The following is a 22,307-nucleotide window of genomic DNA, read 5'->3' on the forward strand; positions in this document are numbered from 1 at the left end:
ACGTTAGGCTCTGCGTTTTTAACTTGCTAAATAAATAGCTACATAAATAGATATGCTAGTCTATTATCCACGTTATGACTGACTTGTGATCATCGCCCTTGCTAGTTTGATTGTATTGAAATTCCCAGCCTTAGTTTGCTACATTTGTCAGTTGTTGTCCAAAAAAGTAATTGAAACTGAAACTGTACATCCCGAATGGCTGGAGACCGCAAACAATGTACACGGGCCTGGTTTCCAAAAGGCCTAGTTTCCCAAAAGCATCTTAAGGCTGAGTTCATCGTTAGAACCTTGGTAAGAGGATCTTAACATTTCCGAGCCGTTTCCTAAAACCTTTACTGACGTTGCATCTGAAATCGCTCGTAATCTAATACCTGCCACAGACCACTAAGTGCGTCGCCCTCCCGCGTCACTTTACACGCAGAAAATCTCTGCTAAACATAGAATGAAGATGTGTATCTGTCTCTCTGTGACTGCTGAAAACTTCAAAGTTCTATATAAATAGCCTAAAGAGCGAAGCAAGGATACATTACAAAAAATAATACAGAGATAACCAAACTATATAATAGCTAGAATATTAGGCTAAATATTTACATCACTTTCATGTATGTGCAATCGATAGACCTACCTACTATTAAGCCATGAGGCTGCATCTGAGCCCCGTCGATATTCATATACAGTTGAAGTCGGAAGTTTACATACACCTTAGCCAAATACATTTAAACTCAGTTTTTAACAATTCCTGACATTTAATCCTAGTAGAAATGCCCTGTTTTAGGCCAGTTAGGATCACCAATTTATTTTAAGAATGTGAAATGTCAGAATAATAGTATGATCATGATGATTCATGATTTTTCAGTTCTGCTCACAAATGTTCTATGGGATTGAGGTCAGGGCTTTGTGATGGCCACTCCAACACCTTAACTTTCTTGTCCTTAAGCCATTTTCCCACAACTTTGGAAGGATGCTTGGGGTCAATGTCCATTTGGAAGACCCACTTGCGACCAAGCTTTAACTTCCGACTGATGTCTTGAGATGTTGCTTCAATATATCCACATAATTTTCCTCCCTCATGAAAGCCATCTATTTTGTGAAGTGCACCAGTCCATCCTGCAGCAAAGCACCCCCACAACATGATGCTGCCACCCCCATGCTTCACGGTTGGGATGGTGTTCTTCGGCTTGCAAGCCTCCCCCTTTTTCCTCCAAACATAACGATTGTCATTATGGACAAACAGATGTAATTTTGTTTCATCAGACCAGAGGACATTTCTCCAAAAAGTACAATCTTTGTCCCCATGTGCAGTTGCAAACCGTAGTCTGGCTTTTTTTATGGCGGTTTTGGAGCAGTGGCTTCTTCCTTGCTGAGCAGCATTTCAGGTTATGTAGATATTGGACTCGTTTTACTGTGGATATAGATAATTTTGTACCTGTTTCCTCCAGCATCTTCACATGGTCCTTTGCAGTTGATCTGGGATTGATTTGCACTATTCGCTCAAAAGTACGCTCATCTCTAGGAGACAGAACGCGTCTCCTTCCTGAGCGGTATGATGGCTGCATGGTCCCATGGTGTTTATACTTGCATACTATTGTTTGTACAGATGAACATGGCACCTTCAGGCGTTTGGAAATTGCTTCCAAGGATGAACCAGACTTGTGGAGGTCTACAATTCTTTTTCTGAGATCTTGACTGATTTCTTTTGATTTTCCCAAGATGTCAAGCAAAGAGGCACTGAGTCTGAAGGTAGGCCTTGAAATACATCCGCAGGTACACCTCCAAATGTCAAATGATGTCAATTAGCCTATCATAAGCTTCTAAAGCCATGATATAATTTTCTGGAATTTTCCAAGCTATTTAAAGGCACAGTCAACTTAGTGTATGTAAACTTCTGACCCACTGGAATTGTGATACAGTGAATTATAAGTGAAATAATATATCTGTAAAAAAAAAATGGAAAAATGACTTGTGTCATGCAGAAAGAAACTTACTTGTCATGTACAAAGTAGATGTCCTAACTGACTTGCCAGAACTATAGTTAGTTAACAAGAAATTTGTGGAGTGGTTGAAAAACGAGTTTTAATGACTCCAACCTAAGTGTATGTAAACTTCAGACTTCAACTGTACATTAGGCCTATTGGCTACAATTATCTAAAAGCTCACACATTTCACTGTAGCCTAAGCAATAACCTAAAGGTCAACATATTAGGTCTATGGCAACGTTGCTTAACTTGCTACTTCATGTTTAATTCTTTTTATTGTTGAATTATTTAATTGTAGAATATCTGTAGGCCTACTTGAAGCCCAATTCCTGCCTGCCATTAGGCTACAATGATTTGTTGAGTGATTACAAAAACTTTTTTGTCATCATATCCTACTTTTAGATCACGTTGATATTTTCTATAGTGAACGAGGGAATGAGCGATTTTGACTTTGGCTTTATTCAATTTTGCTCACAGTTTACACAAACTGAAGAAATGCAGAATGTACATAATAGTATGATAAAACATAATACATAACACATGGCAAACATAATACAAATATTTAAATACATAATAGGCTAGAGAACAATTCTTCTCTTGATGGGAAAACTATTGTGTAAAACATATATATATTTTTAAAGATGACTTTGAGTAGCCATAAATAATTTAAGAGCTACAGTGGGTTCTTTAGCCTATATTGTGGAATCCTTTTCAGCACGGGACAGCTCCTGTAATGACACAGTTAAAAGTCTCACTGTATGACGAGTGCAGTATGTGGTGTTTTAGGAAATGGGTGTGGCATCTTCAGACGTTATTTTACGATGCATTGTTAAAACACTCGTAAGCCTAAGTTCCACCGCTATCAGGGAAACCGGGCCCAGGTCAGCTGTAATTTACAACCTGATAGCAATATTTGTTGGGCTACCAAGAAATCTATTGGTGAATTATATGATTTGTGCATTGAACTGCATCCATCTATTCTGCCAACAATGTCATAGATATTTTTTGTCAAATAGAACCTATTTTTAAAAACTCAAATAAAAATAGTTTTGTGGCATAAAATGGGAATTTAATATTTTTTACTGATATTATGATTGTCTGTTTGTTTCATATCTGTAACCTAGTTAAAACACTGTCAGTTCCACTTTAAGACTGTATCATAATAGAGAGACAGGACAGGAGAGGACAGGCAAGGGAGGGGCCAAGGGATGTATATGCACAGAGAGGGAAGGAGAGCAGGAGGCAGCAGCCTGTTTTTGTTCCCCTTACTGAAGCCAACTCAGACCCCCCTAACCTCACCACAGCTGTGTGTTCTGTATGATTTAGGGCCACTGGGAATCTTATGGATATGGAATGGCAAGGGTGGATGGTTAAAGTATGGTGTATAATTATCCAGTTCAGAAATAGATGACAATGCCTCTGCTTATAAGAGCAGTAAGACAGATTCTCTGGAAGAACTGTCCATCTGTGTGGAGAATGATGGCTTCGGAGGCATCAGTGTCAACAGCGTGAGTTTAAAATGCATTGGAGAATCTGCGGAAAAACTACAAATGAACGGGATGACAGTTTGACAGACACAGGCCATTATTTTAGTAAGCCTAAATTGTATTCTACATTTCTCACACCCACCAATCTAAGGCAGCCCCCGCACCTCTCTGATTCAGAGCGGTTGGGTTAAATGCATAAGACACATTTCAGTTGAAGGCATTCAGTTATACAACTGACTAGGTATCCCACTTTCCCTTTGCCTTTCCCTTTCAGATGCAGGAGTGTAGGGCTAGTAGGAAAAGTGTCAGGGAGGATGGGCTGGGGGGGGAGTGTGTACTGTGCAGGGTATGGGGTAGAGGTAGGGAGTTGATTTGGGACTGGGCAGTAGGCCTATATCCTCTACTAAACTTCACAGGCCTAAATGGGATTAGTTCCTCTCTTTGATAAGAATGAATTAGGCAACACTCAAGTAGTGGATTAGGAAAATGGTTGTGTGGGTGTTGGCTGTCTTTAGTGAGCGTGTATTTAGCCGTTCAGCTAATCTAATAGACCCAGTGTGTGTAAACGCTCTAACACTAACACAGTGGACACACACTAAGGGAGCTAGAGGAGCTAACTGGGGCTAACTGAATAGCTAGCTTCCGTGCTGAGGCATTCCGATGCACACAGAGACAATGTAGATGCCATGACAACCAACTCTGACCCTGCCCTCCCTCCACTGTCGACAGGTGGTCTGCCCTGATCCCTTTCAAACAATATTAACACCGTTCCTGCCAAACTACTAACCCCCAAATCTGTAGCCATCAACCCCTCCTCCAACCCCCCACACACACCACTCCCACAAAGGGTTAGGATTACATGGCAAGGCCACCAGCTCTCTACTATTATCTACTACTATTATTATTATTATTACTATTATAAAAAGCACAAAACCACCCTCCCCACCCCTTCCTTCCACTCACAGCACACCAACCCCCACTGTGACTCAACCTTCGCTGGACCCTGGGGGCATCGAGAACTCTTTCCCTCTAGTTCTTTCTGTTATGCTATCCCTCTCTCACTTCCTCCCCCTATCTACCACCCTCTCATCCTGTTCCCTTTATTTGACCTCCCCCTTTCTTTCTCTATTCTCTCTCCTCCTCATCTCGTTCTCTCTCGTATCCATCAGCTGTCCCAGGGGTTAAGGGTGAAAGGGGAAAACCCCTCCTCAGTCTAAAAGACTTGGTAAAACTACAGACCCGTTGTGCTCACACAGACACAAACACACCATCTTTCACGCTCCGCTATGTACCACTAGTGGGCCACTCAGTCTCAGAACTTCAGTATAACAGGATGTTTGGCTTCAGATTCCCTTCAGGAAATGAACACAAATCCCAATCCAGGAAGAGACTGAGAGAGTCAAACCACTTATTGAAAACAATGGGCTAGCTAGTCAAAAACTGAGGGATTGAAAAGGAATGGATCAGCAGGTTGACAGGAGTTGGTGAAGCCCACAGCTGGTCCCAGGTCAGGAGATATCTCTAATACTATGAGATAGGCTACCACTATAGAGTATCACAGTATGAGTCATAATACTCGTAAAACCTAGCGGTCAAACAAGGTTATAGTTCCAATCGTTTTTCCACCATTCATTTTTCCCATAAGGGATTTTAGAAACACTTCAAATAAGGGCTCGGTTTCATGTAGGTTTACCCTGGTGTGACGTTTTGATAACCGTGTAAATCTCTCTAGGACAAGGTGAATTTTATCAATATATTTGCCTGTATTTCCCCTGACAAAAAATGAATGCTAATTAGCTGCTAATGTGGACTTGACTTACAAATTGAGGCAAAGGTAAGAATCTCTGGATTAACTATCTAACATTAGCTAAATTTAGTAATGAATAAATTAGCTAACTTTCTTTAAATTTACATTTTTGTGAACTGTCTTGTGCAAGTTTTAAATTGACACAATACCTGTTAGCAAAGGTGTCGTCTATCTAGAGATGATGTGCAGGAGTTTGCAGGGATTTGTACTCTTGCATGACGTATATTTTCATGCTAATTAGCATTTTCGAATCTGAGAGTAAATTGAGCCAAATACATTGATAAAAGTCACCTTGTCTGGGAGAGATTTACATGGTTATCAAAACATCACGCCAAACGCCTACAAGAAACACAGCCCTTATTTTAAGTGCATCTAAAATTACCTATGGGAAAAATGAATGGTGGAAAAACGATTGGAACCATTTCCCTGTTTGACTACTAGGTTTTATGGGTATTATGACACCTCCACTGTGGGGCTCTATTGGAGATAAGAACAGTCCTATGATCAGTGTTAAAATGGGTTGTGTCTTTTGAGGATAAGAATGGTAACCACTAAAAGCTAAATCCCTTAAACCCTTGTTGATTCTTCACAAAAAAATACAGTTTTATATCTTTATGTTTGAAGCCTGAAATGTGTCAAAAGGTCGCAAAGTTCAAGGGGGCCGAATACTTTCGCAAGGCACTGTATATGTACACTACCGTTCAAACGTTTGGGGTCACTTAGAAATGTCCAAGTTTTTTAAAGAAAAGCACATTTTTTGTCCATTAAAATAACATCAAATTGATCAGAAATACAGTGTAGACATTATTAATATTGTAAATCACTATTGTAGCTGGAAAGGCTGATTTTTAATGGATTATCTACATAGGCCCATTATCAGCAACCATCACTCCTGTGTTCCAATGGCATGTTGTGTTACCTAATCCAAGTTTATGATTTTAAAAGGCTAATTGATCATTTGAAAACCGTTTTGCAATTACTTTAGCACAGCTGAAAATTGTTGTTCTGATTAAAGAAGCAATAAAACAGGTCTTCTGTAGGCTAGTTGAGTATCTGGAGAATCAGCATTTGTGGGTTCAATTACAGGCTCAAAATGGCCAGAAACAAAGAGCTTTCTTCTGAAACTCGTCAGTCTATTCTTGTTCTGAGAAATGAAGGCTATTTCATGCGAGAAATTGCCAAGAAACTGAAGATCTTGTACAACGCTGTGTACTACTCCCTTCACAGAACAGCGCAAACTGTCTTTAACCAGAATAGGAGGAGAGGGAGGCCCCGATGCACAACTGAGCAAGAGGACAAGTACATTAGTGTCTAGTTTGAGAAACAGACACCTCACAAGTCCTCAACTGGCAGCTTCATTAAATAGTACCCGCAAAACAGCAGTCAACCTCAACAGTGAAGAGGCGACTCTGGGATGCTGGCCTTCTAGGCAGAGTTACAAAGAAAAAGCCCTATCTCAGACTGACCAATAAAAATAAAAGATTAAGATGGGCAAAATAACACAGACACTGGACAGAGGAACTCTGCCTAGAAGGCCAGCATCCCAGAGTCGCCTCTTCACTGTTGAGTTGAGCCTGGTGTTTTGCGGGTACTATTTAGCCAACAGTTTTCAGCTGGGCTAACATAAGGGTTTTCTAATGATCAATTAGCCTTTTAAAATGATAAACTTGGATTAGCTAACACAACGTGCCATTGGAACACAGGAGTGATGGTTGCTGATAATGGGCCTCTGTACGCCTATGTAATGTAGATATTCCATTAAAGATCTGCCGTTTCCAGCTACAGTAGGTATTTACAACATTAACAATGTCTACACTGTATTTCTGATCAATTTGATGTTATTTTAATGGACAAAAAATGTGCTTATATTTCAAAAACAAGGACATGTGACCCGAAACTTTTGAACGGTAGTGTACATATCTACCAATTACCTCGTACCCTTGCACTCGGTACTGGTACCCCATGTATATAGACAAGTTATCGTTATTAATTTATTGTATATTTATTATTACTTTTATTATGAAATGTTATTTCTTTATTTTCTTTCTCTCTGCATTGTTGGGAACGGCCCGTAAGTAAGCATTTCACTGTTAGTCTACACCTGTTGTTTACGAAGCATGTGACCAATAACATTTGATTTGATTGATTTGAGTAACAACACCTTAATGGGGTAAATACAGCCCCTGGCATTGGCTACGCTAAATAAAGAGAGGGAGCGAAAGGAAGAGAACAGGGGAATGTTGAGCAACCCAAGAGGCATCCATGACCCAAACAGAGGAAATGGAACAAAAAGATAAAAAAGAGACCCAGAGAGATAGTGATACAGACAGACAGTAGTACACAGAGGAAGAATGTAGTCCAGCCATAACACAGTGCTATCTGATCAATACAATATATTATCGTACTCTCAGTAATGGAACATAGCCACTTCTGTTATACATAGCCATGTTTACCTTTGCCTCCAATAAAAACACACAAATAAAGCATTTAGCTTATAATTGTGTTATAGACAATGGAATACCTGTAGTTACATGGGAGATTTAAATGTGTAGCAGATCTTTTTTCATCCAATATTGGATATCAATTATCAAACACATGCCTTCAGTTGTACAACTGACTAGGTATACCCCTTCCCCTTTCGTTTGCTGACTGAAGCAGTGGGTTACACTCTCTCCCTGTCTTTCGATGTCGCTAGGCTGAACCCATTACCATCAAGCAGACAGACATTTCACAGGGTTTCATCATACTACAGTCTCTACACATGGAGCCTCAGCCAGCACAGAGAGATGCTCAACATCTAGGCGACACTCTTAGAAAAAAGGGTTCCAAAAGGGTTCTTCAAAAGGTTATCCTATGGGGACAGCCGAAGAACGCTTTCAGATTCTAGATAGCACCTTTTTTCTAAGAGTGTACACATAAACATACACACTACAGTAGGCCTGTTAGCCTAGCAACAGCCCTAGCCAAACTCCCAACCACAACCCCAGGCTCTGTTTGTGACCCTCATCGTAGCCAGTAAAACATTTCAGTTTCAAACTAAATTCAATGGCTGCACCTGGTACAAGGACGGTTAAAGGAGTGGTTTACTATTTTACAACTTGATCAAATCAAATCAAGCTTTATTTATACAGCACATTTCAGACATGGGATGGAACAAAATGTGCTTCACAGGAAAAAATGAATAAAACAATGAAATATTTACTACACAACAAACATAAGAGGATAAAAAAACTAAAGAACAACAACCAAAAAGCACCCTAAGGAAAAGCTCAATTAAAAAGGTGTGTTTTAAGATCTCTTTCAATATGTCCACAGTTTCAGTCCCCCTCAGGTTCTCTGGCAGGCTATTCCAGAGGCTAGGGCATAGTAACTAAAGGCTGCCTTAAAACCAGCGTAATGTGTGCTCTCCGTCTGGTCTTGGTCAGTACCCACGCTGCAGCATTCTGTATGTTTTGCAGTTGACCAATGGCTTTCTTGGAAGACCAGACAGGAGAGCATTACAGTAGTCAAGCCTGCTTGTAATAATAGCATGCATGAGTCTCTGTATCAGCCTAAGAGAGAAACGGCCCACCTTGGCAATGTACCTCAGGTGGTAAAAATCTATTTTGGCTACATTCCTAATGTGTGATTTGAAATTGAGTTCAGAATCTAAAATAGATAGCACTAGGTTTTTTACATGCTATTTTATCTTCTTTGCCCTTGAATTCAAATGTGTGGCCAGATTCTCTGTGTGATTTGGCTCCAGCAATAATAAGTAAATAGCCACCACAAGCTAATAATCAATGGAAGTGATGGGGGAATGTAAGCATGTTTTTTATGGCCAAATCACCTTTAAGTAACATCAAATATGGAGAGGATTTGAATTGATTTCAAGTGATTTAGACTTTCTTTTTTTTACATGCTCACATGTCCCCATCAGTTTCATTGATGGTTAGATTGTGGTGGTTAAGGTTAGCTGAAGTTCGTAGTTGGTGTTTAAAGAAAAATTAACCATGGACTACAGTTTCTCTTGATCCATAGACTACTTTCAGGATGAGCAACCATCTAACACAGGGTTTCCCAAACTCCCCAAGGGGTGCACGTTATGGTTTTTGCCCTAGCACTACACAACTGATTTAACTAATCAACTCATCATCAAGCAAAAACCAGAACAAACACCCCTTGGGGTCACAAGGACCAAGTTTGGGAAACACTGATCTAACATCAAGTTGTAAAATAGTAATCTACTCCTTTAAGAAGCCAAGCCAATCAAAGGCCATAATATCCTGGTTTTGATCAGGGGTTTAGCTCAAGTCTCCCTCCTCCTGTGGAAGCCTGACAGTGTTCACAGCCAGAGGGGTTTTAAAGGAAGACCACCATAATCACTACATCTGTTGTTTCCTAAATGTGAAGCTATAGTCTATGAGCCAGGAGAGACTGAAAAACACACACAATGGCTTTGTTTACGTAGCCATGTTGGTTCAGAAGGAAATGTTCTGAAACTGTTCCAGTGTCAGATCTCCCTGCCCCAGCGCTAACCTCAACTATTACAGGCTGAACTATCCAGCTGACCTGGGACCAGTATCTGGATGTAGAGTGGAGCAATGTGGCAAACCTGAAGTGACAGATGACTGGATGTTTATTTTAGTCGGATGCAGGTGTATGCACATGTGTGTCCGCCAGGCTACTGCAGGTGTATGTTGAGTCAGTGTGTGACAACAGTGTGTCCTGACCTCTCATTGGTGTGTTTGCCACCCTCCTGTTCTGTTTCCAGCGTAGCTCAGAGTTACAACTACGTCTATCGGAGTCACCTCTCCAGTCCTGATTCTCTCTGGACTACTTCCCTCCCTGTCCATCTACACCACTGTTTCTGGCCCTCTTCTGCGCAGCTCTGGCCAGTTTATCTCCGTCACTAATCTAATCCAAACAGCCAGCCCCCCACATTCAGCCAAAGAGGAAATGAACAGACCACCCGCCGATCACACATACAAATAAGATGGACACACAGGCATAGACACACAGTCAAAACAAACACAAATACACACACACTCATACACATGTTGATGGGGACAATGCTAATGGGGGTCTGTGACAGACAGGATTATCGCATGGCCTGTGTAGCAAGACAATGTTGACTAAAGTGTTTGTGCTTCATTTCTTGCTAACATCAGCCACACACACCGCATGCATGTGCACACATGCACACACACACCAGCCCGTATTTCCTTTGATTCCGTTCTTCATTGACTGGACTGAAGGGATGGCCCCTGAATACATTGGATGAGGGACGTGTCCCTGTAATTAAATTCCTCTGGAGGAGAAAATATTCAGTGTGGTTAGTTAGACTAGCAGGCAGTTATGGAACAATGCCAAAGACAAGGCCTATTCAATGGGACATTGAAGATCTCTGTATCATTGTGTTAAATAAGAACCAGTTTTCTCACACACCAATATGAAGTTATATTAAACTAGATGTGTTAATGGACTTTGGCTGGTTGCTTTGACTTCTGCTGCAATGGTCATTTCTACCTAAATTAGCCCCATAGTCTTTTCAGCCAGAGAAGCTCTTCTCATCACCTAATGGCTTGACCATATCATTCCCAAATAGCCGAAGCGAATAAGTGAGGTTTATTGGATTAAGATCTGTGCTAGTCATGCGAACTCAATATCATTCCACTGGAAAAGAAGAAATACAGCGACTTGCCCAAAACCTTTAGAACAACACAGCATTACGTCACTGGAAAACTGTGAGATAGTTTCAAAAAATGAATTGGATCAAGCCGGGCACAACCGCTAGGATGTTGGCAGAGGTAACCAGATCGGCAAATGTAGGAACTGAAGGCAAATTAGTGTCACGCACGCCGTCACCGCATGTTAAACAGTGCGATGACACATTGTTTACAGTAGAAGTGACATCTACAACACAAGCAACAATGTTGCCAGTTTACACAAATGTTACAAACTCGCGTCCGATTCAAATCATAACATCTTTGTAGCTGCATCGCGCGCTACTACTCATTTTTGGGGGAAACTGTGGCAGGCTAGATTATCTTCGATGGTCATCCGCAAGAATAGCTAGCTACAGTAACTAGCTAGCTAGCGTTTAGCCAAACAGTTGGAAGCCACACACATTTCGTAAAATACAAAAATGAATTGAAACCTTGAATACGAAATCAAGAAAAAAAAACTAAATTAGCTAACTAAATTCCGACATTTTACATCAAATGTAGCGTAAGCTACTATACATTATGGAGTTCAATTTGTTAGAAAAAGCAATAACGTTCGCTGGTGGTATTTTTTCCATAAACGTGCCGAGTATAATATCAGTTATAACCACAATTAGTTATTACTCACCTGTCCTATACAGCACGGAGTAGGTCTACACATCTTGTTATGGTTGTCAAAAATTCCCTTTCAGAATTCAGCCCACTTTTCCAGTTCGGTACAGACGGACGTTCTCGCATAAAATTCTACTCAGAGCGCCTGCAGTACGCGTACTTCCCCGTCTCTATCTCTCTCTCTTTCTAGCCCCCTCTCTCCTCCCACTGTTTTTACCGTGATGGCGTTACTTGTTACAGGCAGGTGCTCATCGCACAGACAAAATGCAAATGCGGCGTGACTCAAAGCGAGTAAAATGCCATAGTAGAGCTACTGTGTAATAAATCAATATATGAAGCATTATAAACAGTTAATACGCACGACAAAAAATATACTGAATTACTATGGCACATTTAATTTAGATGATTGTATTTTCTTATTTTATTTCTATCTCACATCCGTTTTCGTCACGTTGTTGGGTTCATATAGTTTATATTCATGATAGTTGTACGCTTGATCCAATCCACATTTTGTTGTTACAACCTGAATTCAAAATATATTCAATATTTTTTCTCTCGTCCATCTACACACAATATCTCATAATGACAAAGTGAAAACTTATTTCTAGAAATGTTTCCAAATGTATTGAAAATTAAATACATAAATATCTAATTTGCATAAGTATTCACACCCCTGAGTCAATACTTTGTAGAGTGATTACAGCTGGGAGTCTTTCTGGTGAAGTCTCTAAGAGCTTTTCCACACCTGTATTGTAAAACATTTGCCCATTATTGTTTTCCAAATTCTTCAAGCTCTGTCAAACCGGTTGTTGATCATTGCTAGACAACCATTTTCAGGTCTTGCCATATATTTTCAAGTACAGTGCCTTGCAAAAGTATTCATCCCCCTTGGCGTTTTTCCTATTTTGTTGCATTACAACCTCTAATTTAAATCAAATGCATTTATATAGCCCTTCTTAGATCAGCTGATATCTCAAAGTGCTGTACAGAAACCCAGCATAAAACCCCAAACAGCAAACAATGCAGGTGTAGAAGCACGGTGGCTAGGAAAAACTCCCTAGAAAGGCCAAAACCTAGGAAGAAACCTAGAGAGGAACCAGGCTATGAGGGGTGGCCAGTCCTCTTCTGGCTGTGCCGGGTGGAGATTATAACAGAACATGGCCAAGATGTTGAAATGTTTATAAATGACCAGCATGGTCAAATAATTATAATCACAGTAGTTGTCGAGGGTGCAGCAAGTCAGCATCTCAGGAGAAATTGTCAGTTGGCTTTTCATAGCCGATCATTAAGAGTATCTCTACCGCTCCTGCTGTCTCTAGAGAGTTGAAAACAGCAGGTCTGGGACAGGTAGCACGTCCGGTGAACAGGTCAGGGTACCATAGCTGCAGGCAGAACAGTTGAAACTGGAGCAGCAGCACGGCCAGGTGGACTTGGGACAGCAAGGAGACATCATGCCAGGTAGTCCTGAGGCATGGTCCTAGGCCTCTGGTCCTCCGAGAGAGTGAAAGAGAGAAAGAGAGAATTAGAGATAGCATACTTAAGTTCACACAGGAAACTGGATAAGACAGGAGAAGTACTCTAGATATAACAGACTGACCCTAGCCCCCGACACATAATCTACTGCAGCATAAATACTGGAGGCTGAGACAGGAGGGGTCAGGAGACACTGTGGCCCCTACCGGTGATACCCCCGGACAGGGCCAAACGCGCAGGATATAACCCCACCCACTTTGCCAAAGCACAGCCCCCCTTTTCAACCACCAACTTACCATCCTGAGACAAGGCCAAGTATAGACCACAAAGATCTCCACCACGGCACAACCCAAGGGGGGGCGCTAACCCAGACAGGAAGATCACGTCAGTGACTCAACCCACTCAAGTGACGCACCCCTCCTAGGGACGGCATGGAAGAGCACCAGTAAGCCAGTGACTCAGCCCCTGTAATAGGGTTAGAGGCAGAGAATCCCAGTGGAGAGAGGGGAACCGGCCAGGCAGAGACAGCAAGGGCGGTTCGTTGCTCCAGAGCCTTTCTGTTCACTTTCACACTCCTGGGCCAGACTACACTCAATCATATGACCTACTGAAGAGATGAGTCTTCAGTAAAGTCTTAAAGGTTGAGACCGAGTCTGCGTCTCTCACATGGGTAGGCTGACCATTCCATAAAAATTGAGCTCTATAGGAGAAAGCCCTGCCTCCAGCTGTTTGCTTAGAAATTCTAGGGACAATTAGGAGGCCTGCGTCTTGTGACCGTAGCGTACTTGTAGGTATGTACCGCAGGAGCAAATCGGAAAGATAGGTAGGAGCAAGCCCATGTAATGCTTTGTAGGTTAGCAGTAAAACCTTGAAATCAGCCCTTGCAGGAAGGGAGTGTGGGGAGGCTAGCACTGGAGTAATATGATCACATTTTTGGGATTCTAGCAGCCGTATTTAGCACTAACTGAAGTTTATTTAGTGCTTTATCCAGGTAGCCCGGAAAGTTGCACATTGCAGTAGTCTAACCTAGAAGTAACAAAAGCATGGATACATTTTTCTGCATCATTTTTGGACAGAAAGTTTCTGATTTTTGCAATGTTACGTAGATGGAAAAAAGCTGTCCTTGAAACAGTCTTGATGTGTTCGTCAAAAGAGAGATCAGGGTCCAGAGTAAATTGATTTTTATTTGGATTTCATGTAATGACATACATAAAATAATCCAAACTGGTGAAGTGAAATGAAAAAAAGAACTTGTTTAAAAAAATTCTAAACGGAAAGTGGTGCATGCATATGTATTCACCCCCTTTGCTATGAAGCCCCTAAATAAGATCTGGTACAACCAATTACCTTCAGAAGTTACATAATTAGTTAAATAAAGTCCAACTGTGTGCAATCTAAGTGTCACATGATATATCACATGATCTCAGTATATATACACCTGTACTGAAAGGCCCCAGAGTCTGCAACACCACTAAGCAAGGGGGACCACCAAGCAAGCGGCACCATGAAGACCAAGGAGCACTCCAAAATGATCAGAGACAAAGTTCTGGAGAAGTACAGATCAGGGTTGGGTTATAACTTTGAATATCCCACGGACCACCATTAAATCCATTATAAAAAAAAGAAAGAATATGGCAACACAACAAACCTGCTAAGAGAGGGCCGCCCACCAAAACTCACGGATCAGGCAAGGATGGCTTTAATCAGAGAGGCAACAAAGAGACAAAAGATAACCCTGAAGGAGCTTCAAAGTTCCACAGCGGAGATTAGAGTATCTGCCCATAGGATCACTTTAAGCCGTACACTCCACAGAGCTAGGCTTTATGGAAGAGTGGCAAGAAAAAAAGCCATTGCTTAAAGAAAAAAATAAGCAAACCATTTGGTGTTTGCCAACAGGCATGTGGGAGACTCCCCAACCATATGGAAGAAGGTACTCTGGTCAGATGAGACTAAAATGTAGCTTTTTGGGAATCAAGGAAAACGCTATGCCTGGTGCAAATCTAATATCTCTCATCATCCCGAGAACACCATCCCACAGTGAAGCATGGTGGTGGCAGCATCATGCTGTAGGGATGTTTTTCATCGGCAGGGACTGGGAAACTGGTCAGAATTGAAGTAATGATGGATGGCTCTAAATACATGGAAATTCTTGAGGGAAACCTGTTTCAGTCTTCCAGAGATTTGAGCCCAGGACAAAGGCTCACCTTCCAGCAGGACAATGACCCCAAGCATACTGCTAAAGCAACACGTGAGTGGTTTAAGGGGAAACATTTAAATGTCTTGGAATGGCCTCGTCATAACCCAGACCTCAATCCAATTGAGAATCTGTGGTATGACTTAAAGATTGCTGTACACCAAATCAAATGATACAACCCCCCCCAAAAAAAAAAAAGTATTTTAATTCCAGGTTGTAAGGCAGCAAAATAGGAAAAACACCAAGGGGAGTGAATACTTCCGCAAGCCACTAGATTTAAGCCAAGTTGCCTACTATCTATGGTGGTGAAACGGACAGCACTCTCCAAGGTGCTAATTAATTCAAAGCATTTTAGACTTCACTGCAGTATGCGGGCCTTACACAAGTCCGAATTTCTTATAGCCTAATTTTCTAGACGTCAGTGTACAGCAACATTTTTAGACAACACTTCAGAACACCCGCCATGTACACATACTCAGCAGTGGGGCTTACAAGACCCCAATTTCATATAATTTTCAAGACATCAATGTAACAGTAGAACAAATATCTCAATGTCGGAATATAACTTCAAATAAAGTAGAACAATGTAGGCTGCAGCAGAACACACATATGAGAATATTTAGACCTCCTGCCTATGTGATAATATGAAGCACATATTCAATTACAAACTTGTTTTGTGCTGTGAAAGTAAATGAAAAAAAATGTCCTACCTTAGTTTTCCAAACCTTCCACAATGACTCTCCCCATGTCAAGGCCATTTAACTCTTGCGAGTCAACTTCTTGCTCAAAGCCAGGAGCGGGCATGAGACTGATGTTTAACTTCATTCTAAGGCTTTTTGCATATTGTACAGCCCAACTTTGAATTCTGCATGACAAGCCAGGGGTTATACGTTTGCTTCTTCTTGAACTGCAAATTGCACCTGCTCCGACCACTTCGTCGGTGGATGCACTGGGGGGCGGGATAAATAACGAGGAGGCAACTTGATTTAATGCTGATTGCTGTTACTAGAATGTCTACAGTGCGAACAGCGAAATAAGTAATCAATTATGCCACGAGAGGCAAATAGGTGCCGGAACAAACAAAGTCAAATCTGAGGATCCGACTCAAAATAAGCACAGGATTTAAGTCAAAACTGTAACTCGGCCACTCAGGAACATTCACTGTCTTCTTGGTAAGCAACTCCAGCATAGATTTGGCCTTGTGTTTTAGGTTGTTGTCCTACAGAAAGGTGAATTCATCTCCCAGTGTCTGGTGGAAGGCAGACTGAACCAGGTTTTCCTATAGGATTTTGCTTGTGCTTAACTCCATTCCGTTTATTTTTTATCCTGAAAAATTTCCCAGTCATTAACGATTACAAGCATACCCATTACATGATGCAGCCACCAATATGCTTGAAAATATGGAGTGGTACTCAGTAGTGTGTTGTATTGGATTTGCACCGAACATAACACTTTGTATTCAGGACCAAAATGAATTGCTTTGCCACATTTCTTTTCAGTCTTTCTTTGGTGCCTTCTTGCAAACAGGATGCATTTTTTTGAATATGTTTTATTCTGTACAGGCTTCCTTCTTTGCACATTGTCAATTCGGTTATTATTGTGAAGTAACTACATTGTTGTTGATCCATTTTCAGTTTTCCACTATCACTATTAAACTCTGTAATTGTTTTAAAGTCACCATTGGCCTCATGGTGAAATCTCAGATCAGTTTCCTTCCTATCTGGCAACTGAGTTAGGAAAGATGCCTGTATCTTTGTAATGACTGGGTGCATTGATACACCATTCAAAGTGTATTTAGTAACTTCACCATGCTCAAAGGGATAGTCCATTTTCAATTGTTTTTATTTTTACCCATCTACCAATAAGTGCCCTTCTTCACGAGGCATTGGAAAACCTTCCTGGTCTTTGTGGTTGAATCTGTGTTTGAAATTCACAGCTCGGCTGAGGGACCTTACAGATAATTGTATGTGTGGGGTACAAAGATGAGGTAGTCATTCAAAAATCATGTTAAACACTATTATTGCACATAGAGTGAGTCCATGCAACTTATTATGTGACTTGTTCAGCACATTTGTACTCCTGAACGTATTAGGCTTGCAGTAACAAAGGGGTTGAATACTTAGAAAAACATCATTTTACTTTGACATTAAGGTGTGTAGGCCAGTGACCCCAAAAATCTCAATTTTAAATTCTGTAACACAACAAAATGTGGAAAATACTTTCTGAAGGCACTGTATGTTGAACAAACTGTGTGTGTGTGTTTAAAGCGTTATTGTAGAGAAAGAGTTGGGTGTTTGCTTTTCAAAAAGTTTGCAGTTCCCTTTGTCTTTTAGGTAACCTGGGTGATGACACTGACTTCCTCTTCTCAGACTCTTCTTTCTTTCTTTTCCACAGAGAAACGCAAACAAGATAGAGGGAGGAATGTTTAGAGAGGGGATGGTTTTCAGTCGGTGTGTGTGTGTTTGTGCATGCGTGTGCGTCAAATGTATTTTTGTGTGTGTGTGTGGTACAGGACCTTCACATGGATACAGAATGGCATGTCTGAGCCCACTCACACAGGCAACGTTTTCTTAGTCTTTACGTTGGAAGTCATCTGGGAATCTGAGAGCCTGGGCATGTATTTATTTTGATATAATGTGATGCCGAGAACCAATATCATGTGATATTGAAGTGAAAGTCATATAAGGCAGCCAGTGGTGATTTTAGCATGTATATCTTGGTGGGCAAAACAAAAAAAGTGGGATGCATCCCAGCAAAGACACTACACAACACTAAAAAATACATGAATTGCACTGTAACAGTGACAGAGAGTGCCCAAAAACTGTTAGGGCCTACATAAAGCTGTCCCAACATCTTACCACTGCTACACCTGGCTATCAGCTGAGCCTTTCTGGCAGTGAAACAGTTCATTCAACCTCATTTAATCCCTTTTTTATTTATTTTATTCTTATTTCACCTTTATTTAACCAGGTAGGCAAGTTGAGAACAAGTTCTCATTTACAATTGCAAACTGGCCAAGATAAAGCAACGCAGTTTGACACAAACAACAACACAGAGTTACACATGGAGTAAAACAAACATACAGTCAATAATACAGAAGAAAAATAAGTCTATATATGATGTGAGCAAATGAGGTGAGAAGGGAGGTAAAGGCAAAGAAAAGGCCATGGTGGCAAAGTAAATACAATATAGCAAGTAAAACACTGGAATGGTAGATTTGCAGTGGAAGAATGTGCAAGGTAGAGATATAAATAATGGGGTGCAAAGGAGAAAAATAAATACAGTCGGGGGAGAGGTAGTTGTTTGGGCTAAATTGTAGATGGGCTATGTACAGGTGCAGTAATCTGTGAGCTGCTCTGACAGCTGGTGCTTAAAGCTAGTGAGGGAGATAAGTGTTTCCAGTTTCAGAGATTTTTGTAGTTCGTTCCAGTCATTGGCAGCAGAGAACTGGAAGGAGAGGCGGCCAAAGGAATAATTGGTTTTGGGGGCGAACAGAGAGATATACCTGCTGGAGCATGTGCTACAGGTGGGTTCTGCTATGGTGACCAGCAAGCTGAGATAAGGTGGGACTTTACCTAGCAGGTTCTTGTAGATGACCTGGAGCCAGTGGGTTTGGCGACGTGTATGAAGAGAGGGCCAGCCAACGAGAGCGTACAGGTCGCAGTGGTGGGTAGTATATGGGGCTTTGGTGACAAAACGGATGGCACTGTGATAGACTGCATCCAATTTATTGAGTAGGGTATTGGAGGCTATTTTGTAAATGACATCGCCAAAGTCGAGATTGGTAGGATGGTCAGTTTTACAAGGGTATGTTTGGCAGCATGAGTGAAGGATGCTTTTTTACGAAATAGGAAGCCAATTCTAGATTTAACTTTGGATTGGAGATGTTTGATGCGAGTCTGGAAGGAGAATTTACAGTCTAACCAGACACCGAGGTATTTGTAGTTGTCCACATATTCTAAGTCAGAACCGTCCAGAGTAGTGATGTTGGACAGGCGGGCAGGTAGCGATCGGTTGAAGAGCATGCATTTAGTTTTACTTGTATTTAAGAGCAATTGGTGGCCACGGAAGGAGAGTTGTATGGCATTGAAGCTCACCTGGAGGGTTGTTAACACAGTGGCCAAAGAAGGGCCAGAAGTATACAGAATGGTGTCGTCTGCGTAGAGGTGGATCAGAGACTCACCAGCAGCAAGAGCGACATCATTGATGTATACAGAGAAGAGAGTCGGTCCAAGAATTGAACCTTGTGGCACCCCCATAGAGACTGCCAGGGGCCCGGACAACAGGCCCTCCGATTTGACACATTGAACTCTATCAGAGAAGTAGTTGGTGAACCAGGCGAGGCAATCATTTGAGAAACCAAGGCTATAGAGTCTGCCAATGAGGATGTGGTGATTGACAGAGTCGAAAGCCTTGGCCAGGTCACTGAATACGGCTGCACAGTAATGTTTCTTATCGATGGTGGTTAAGATATCGTTTAGGACCTTGAGCGTGGCTGAGGTGCACCCATGACCAGCTCTGAAAACAGATTGCATAGCAGAGAGGGTATGGTGAGATTCGAAATGGTCGGTAATCTGTTTGTTGACTTGGCATTCGAAGACCTTAGAAAGGCAGGATAGGATATAAATAGGTCTGTAGCAGTTTGGGTCAAGAGTGTCCCCCCCTTTGAAGAGGGGGATGACCGCAGCTGCTTTCCAATCTTTGGGAATCTCAGACGACACGAACGAGAGGTTGAACAGGCTAGTAATAGGGGTGGCAACAATTTCGACAGATTATTTTAGAAAGAAAGGGTCCAGATTGTCTAGCCCGGCTGATTTGTAGGGGTCCAGATTTTGCAGCTCTTTCAGAACATCAGCTGACTGGATTTGGGAGAAGGAGAAATGGGGAAGGCTTGGGCGAGTTACTGTGGGTGGTGCAGTGCTGTTGACTGGGGTAGGGGTAGCCAGGTGGAACGCATGGCCAGCCGTAGAAAAATGGTTATTGAAATTCTCAATTATAGTGGATTTATCAGTGGTGACAATGTTTCCTATCTTCAGTGCAGTGGGCAGCTGGGAGGAGGTGTTCTTATTCTCCATGGACTTTACAGTGTCCCAGAACTTTTTTGAATTAGTGTTGCAGGAAGCACATTTCTGCTTGAAAAAGCTAGCCTTGGCTTTTCTAACTGCCTGTGTATAATGGTGTATGATGGTTTCGAGCTTCCCTGAAAAGCTGCATATCACGTTCGATGCTAATGCAGAAAGCCATAGGATGTTTTTGTGTTGGTTAAGGGCAGTCAGGTCTGGGGAGAACCAAGGGCTATATCTGTTCCTGGTTCTAAATTTCTTGAATGGGGCATGCTTATTTAAGATGGTTAGGAAGGCATTTATAAAAAATAACCAGGCATCCTCTACTGACGGGATGAGATCAATATCCTTCCAGGATTAATGACTCATGGTGTAATTGTAACAACTTACAGGAACTCAAGTTCTTCTGTTCACCTGACCTAGAATTCCTCACAATCAAATGCAGACCGTAATCAATCCCAAGAGAATTCTCCTTGGTTATTGTCACAGCTGTGTATATCCCCCCTCAAGCCGATACCACGACGGCCCTCAAGGAACTTCACTGGACATTATGCAAACTGGAAACCATATATCCAGAGGCTGCCTTTATTGTAGCTAGGGATTTTAACAAAGCAAATTTGAGAACAAAGCTACCTAAATTCTATCAGCATATTGACTGTAGTACTTGCGCTGGCAAAACTCTGGATCACTGAAACGCTAACTTCCGCGATGCATACAAGGCCCTCCCCCACCCTCCTTTTGGCAAATCTAACCACAACACTATTTTGCTCCTCCCTTCCTAGAGGCAGAAACTCAAAACAGGATGTACCCGTGTTAAGAATTATTCAACGCTGGTCTGACCAATCGGAATCCACGCTTCAAGATTGTTTTGATCACGCGAACTGGGGCAAATTCCGGGTAGCCTCAGAGAATAATATTGACGTATACGCTGATTCGGTGAGTGAGTTTATAGGGAAGTGCATAGGAGATGTTGTACCCACTGTGACTATTAAACCTACCCAAACCAGTAACCGTGGATACTAAAAGCACAAAACACCGCATTTAGCCATGGAAAGGTGACTGGGATTATGGCTGAATACAAACAGTGTAGTTATTCCTTCCACAAGGCAATCAAACAAGTGAAATGTCATAGAGACAAAGTGTAGTCGCAATTCAATAGCTCAGACACAAGACGTATGTGGCAGGGTCTACAGACAATCACGGACTACAAAAAGAAAACCAATCACGTCACGGACACCGACGTCTTGCTTCCAGACAAACTAAACACCTTCTTTGCCCGCTTTGTGGATAATACAGTGCCACCAACGCGGCCAGCAACCAAGGACTGTGGGCTCTCCTTCTCCGTGGCCGATGTGAGTAAGACATTTACACGTGTTAACCCTCGCAAGACTGCCGGCCCAGACGGCATCCTTAGCCGCGTCCTGAGAGCATGTCCAGACCAGCTGGCTGGTGTGTTTACAGACATATTCAATCTCTTCCTATCCCAGTCTGCTGTCCCCACATGCTTCAAGATGGCCACCATTGTTCCTGTACCCAAGAAAGCAAAGGTAAATTAACCAAATTACTATCGCTCCGTAGCACTCACTTCTGTCATCATGAAGTACTTTGAAAGGCTAGTCAAGGATCATATCACCTCCACCTTACCTGTCACCCTAGACCCACTTCAATTTGCTTACCGCCCCAATAGGTCCACACATGATATAATCACCATAACACTGCACACTGCCCTATCCCATCTTGACAAGAGAAATACCTATGTAAGAATGCTGTTCATTGACTATAGCTCAGCATTCAACACCATAGTACCACCCAAGCTCATCATTAAGCTAGAGGCCCTGGGTCTCAACCCTGCCCTGTGCAACTGGGTCCTGGACTTCCTGACGGGCCGCCCCCAGGTGAAGGTAGGAAACAACATCTTCACTTCGCTGATCCTCAACATTGGGGCCCCACAAGGGTGTGTGCTCAGCTCTCTCCTTTACTCCCTGTTCAC

At 41.9% G+C, this 22,307-nt stretch overlaps 1 protein-coding gene across 1 annotated transcript in view; it reads right to left on the bottom strand.

Moving 5' to 3' along the window:
- LOC112262799 (serine incorporator 5) overlaps positions 1-11,803 on the bottom strand; it is a 43,640-nt gene extending 31,837 nt beyond the window's left edge. Inside the window, exon 1 of the mRNA XM_024438567.2 lies at positions 11,604-11,803. Coding sequence (XP_024294335.1) covers positions 11,604-11,636 — 33 coding nt within the window. The 5' untranslated portion in view covers positions 11,637-11,803. The remainder of the gene's footprint in view (positions 1-11,603) is intronic.
- Positions 11,804-22,307: the final 10,504 nt, after the last annotated feature.

The sequence above is a fragment of the Oncorhynchus tshawytscha genome, linkage group LG12 (assembly GCF_018296145.1).
Source record: "Oncorhynchus tshawytscha isolate Ot180627B linkage group LG12, Otsh_v2.0, whole genome shotgun sequence".
In the NCBI taxonomy this organism is placed as follows: Eukaryota; Metazoa; Chordata; class Actinopteri; order Salmoniformes; family Salmonidae; genus Oncorhynchus; species Oncorhynchus tshawytscha.